The 3,838-nt window shown below is 30.1% G+C and overlaps 1 protein-coding gene across 1 annotated transcript; it reads right to left on the bottom strand.

The window, feature by feature from the left end:
* On the bottom strand, positions 1-3,838 carry LOC25495609 (uncharacterized). Its single transcript, XM_013595835.3, has 5 exons — positions 3,536-3,838; positions 3,373-3,417; positions 2,446-2,742; positions 1,659-1,825; positions 1-389 (listed from the first exon to the last, which is right to left on the bottom strand). Exons 1-5 carry the CDS (start codon positions 3,765-3,767, stop codon positions 213-215), a joined length of 918 nt encoding a protein of 305 aa, XP_013451289.1. The 5' UTR covers positions 3,768-3,838; the 3' UTR covers positions 1-212.

Genomic DNA, 3,838 nt, shown 5'->3' with positions numbered 1-3,838 from the left:
TGAACATAAAAATGTACCACATGAGGTATATATACATTATACTCTACACACACTTGCAATTGGTCTACATTTTCTATTTCAAGTAACAATTAATGCACTGCAAAATTGCTGAAGAAAGCATTAAAAATAAAGGGATTCCCCTCTCTCTAGCATCCTATAGTAGCCATTTAAAAAAAAATAAAAATTAATATACATATAATTTTTTGGTTTTTTTAGCAAACATTATTAATTAGAAATATGATATTATTCCTTCTTTGGTTTTCTTTCCCTTTCATCTTTTTCTTCCTTATCCATGAAAAGCAACCACCTTGTCTGCAAAGTTGTTCATCTTTCTTCTCTTTCAATGTTTCTTCTATTGTTTCCCATGTTTCTTTGTCCTTCAATTCCACCTGCACATGCATTTGTACCTTACATCAATGTTACATATATTTGGTACCTTATAGATATACTTCACAAACCCTTCAATAATTGTTTCATTATTTGAGTTTATTTACACAGTTGTACCAAAAAAACTTATTTACATTATTGGCATATGGATATTTGTAATCAAGGTATTTTGCATAATAAAAGTTGATTTTGTATATTGCAAGCAACCACCTATAAGTTATGGTCCTATAGTTTAAGTTATGGTAATTTTCTGGGTGAAGATAATGTGTCTCATTTGATGGTTTAAGAAAAGATGTAAGGGATTCAAAAGGTTTGGAAAAATGTTTGTGAGTGAGTTGTGTCCCTTACTTTATAAGTTGATTTTGTACATTGAGTTAGACTCATTCAAATTTTAAGAAAATATCAGTCTAACTTATATCTATTTTAATCTTTTGTTATCAAGCCCATTAGTAGCAACTTATTAAACAATCATCACAAAAAAAAAAAAAAAAAAAAAAAAAAAAAAAAAAACTTCTCAAACAATAAAACGGTGAAATCAAATCAAATAAGTGTTTGTTTGGTTCCACTTCTAAAGTGACAAAAAATGATTCTGGAGATGTAGAATTGATTATGACATGTTTGGTTGTTGTCGAGTACAATTGATTCTACCTGAAGTTAGGATTTGTAGCTTTTGATTCTAGAATTTATTTTCGCACACGTATTTATAGATAAATTCACTTTTACATGAATGTATCAAAAAACAAACCACTTTTAGTCAAAATTAGTTTTAACCAAAATCAATTCTATCAAAATCAATTATATCCACCGTATAACCAAACACACGCTAATTTAGTCTCTCGCGCTATAACGAATCATTGTTCGAATTTCGAGAGGAGGGTAGGGAAAAAAAAAAAACTTTTGAAACATATCAATGGGTAGGTGGTGTATGTACATGTACGTGTGTAGACAGCAAAAAACTCGGGGAAAGTATGGATACGGAGGGACCAAAACTTGAGTGGCATGTCCAATTGAAACAGAGATAGGGACCAAATATATCTAGTACGTACTGCCCCTCCTATACCACACATTCTTTACAAAATATTATATTGAGTTTATATATATGGCTATTGGCTACAAAATTTGATTCTCTTATCTTGGAAAACATATATTAATGATGTGTTTGATCCGGTATGAAATAAGGAATAAAATATGACAGTTTTCAATTGTACTGTGTTTGATTGTAAAACTATTACGAGACATGACAAACTTAAGGAAAAAAATCTATCACTTACCTCTTCCTCAGATTTAGTTTGATTATCATCTGAATTTTGAGAGTCTTCATTTGTTGATATCTCTACAATGGATGGAGTTAAATTAGTGCTTGGATTACTTGAACTAATAGAAGGAAGTGTACCACTTTGAGTACATGCATCTCTTGTCATTCCGTCATTTTTCTTTTCTGCATAAGGTCAAGTAGAATTATTAAATGACGACTTAAACTCAAAATTTATAAAATCGATCAGGAGAGTTTCTGGATCATGGTTCAATCGGTTTAATCATTATTAAACTCGATAACAAAACAGGTAAAAAGATGAGGAGGGAAAAAAATTAGTTCGAACCGATTATTAGATGTAAAAGTCGGTTAAACTAGTTAATTATTTTCATCGGCTTGATAATTAGTTTTTTCTACCTCCTTGGATATGTATTCAAAATTCTCATTATCAATACAATTTGTATATTACTTTCTAAATTTTTGTCAAATCCATGGCTACCACTAAAAATAGTAATACACCCTCCGGTCACTATTATAAGTAAACATTTTAGATTCATTCATTAAATGAATCTAAAATGTAAATTTTTGTTTATAATAGTGACCGGAGGATGTAATAACTAGTTTAACTAACTTCGGTTCAACCTTGTTCAATAAGACCAAAATATTGTACTGGGGTCATACCAACGAGTGAATCGATGGATTCTCGGTTCAACTATCCGATTCAGTCTGATTTTAAAACTTTGCTTAAAATATGTTATGATATATAGAAGAAAGAATAAGGTAAATTAAGTATGTGAATTAAGAACCTGGACTATGAAATTGAAGAGCTACATCTTCTTTTGTGAAACTATAAGTTGAAGCCATTGCCTTTGTTTGAATTTGTCTTGATGAAAAGACTAAAGGAGCTGACATGGTGATTTTATTTGTTGTTGAGTTTTGAAATAATCTTCCACTAAGAGTTTTTGCAGATAAACATTCCATTGGTACTTCCCCTGAAAGAGGATTGCATATATACTTCTCTGCTTCATTCCATTTGGAATTTAATGCAAATCCATCTGGTGATAAGCATTCCCAACTTTTATAAACTGATCTTGCTTGCAATGCTTCAATATATCACCATGCAATTGGTTGACAAATAGAAGAGGAAAATTAGTTTATATTATAGTTATATGAATTCTATTCATATACACTATTAGTATAAAAAACAATTAGTTTATATTAAAAAGTTATATGAATTTTATTCATATACACTGTTAGTATAAAAAAATTATACTGTCAATCAATCATAATCTCTGAATCGTTGAAAACGTTTCACTTTAATTATAACTTCTTCGTGAAGGTTTGGATTCTTAGCGAGATTAATATAATTATGGTGAGTCATCGTAATTTTGGCAAAAACTACACTTCAGAGTTTTAGTGCATGTTTGAATTTGCAGTGAGATTGACAAAATCATGATGGCTCACTGTGATTTTGCAAAAGCAGCACTTTGAAGTTTCAACGAAACCAAGGTGGCTTAATGTGATTTTGTCAAATTCAATGTGATTCCAAACATGTACTCATCAAAATCACAATGTCACCATGATTTTTCTGAGCTCACCGCTCACCCACAAATGCACAATTGGATTCTAAAGTCACACATATGATTGACTGTAATTTGTTGACAATGTATCAAAATTAAACTCAAATTTATAAACCCTCATGCTAATTATCAAGGTGGTTCATTCTTTAGTACCTTTAAGAGCAGTAGTAAAAGAATAGGTTGAAGGGTCAATTTCATCTGCAAAACAAATCATAAAATTTTAAGAAAAACTTGATGTAACTTTAGTCACAAAAAAATAAAAAAAATAAAAACATTATGAACTTCTTGAAGTGAAATAAAAATGAAATTAATGTACCTTTTAATGTATATCCAGGAGAAGAAGCAGTGCTAGAAATGGTTATATTTGATCTAAAAGACTTTGAATCTTCTCTAATACTTCTAATAATTGATGCTGAATATCTTCTTGATTTTGTATTCTCTCTACTTATGATTCTACTTTTCACACCCCATTCTGTTATATTGAACTCTGAATCATCTTGTTTCATTGAACTATAAGGAGATGGTTGCATTTCCAATGTGGAAGCCATGTGTTTTTCAGAACTTTTCTAAAGCTCAAGGTTTATATACTCAAATTATTACAAGTGGGTGGCAGCTATAT

The sequence above is a fragment of the Medicago truncatula genome, chromosome 6, assembly GCF_003473485.1.
Source record: "Medicago truncatula cultivar Jemalong A17 chromosome 6, MtrunA17r5.0-ANR, whole genome shotgun sequence".
Classification (NCBI taxonomy): domain Eukaryota; kingdom Viridiplantae; phylum Streptophyta; class Magnoliopsida; order Fabales; family Fabaceae; genus Medicago; species Medicago truncatula.
This window is presented reverse-complemented; position numbering and strand designations above follow the sequence as displayed.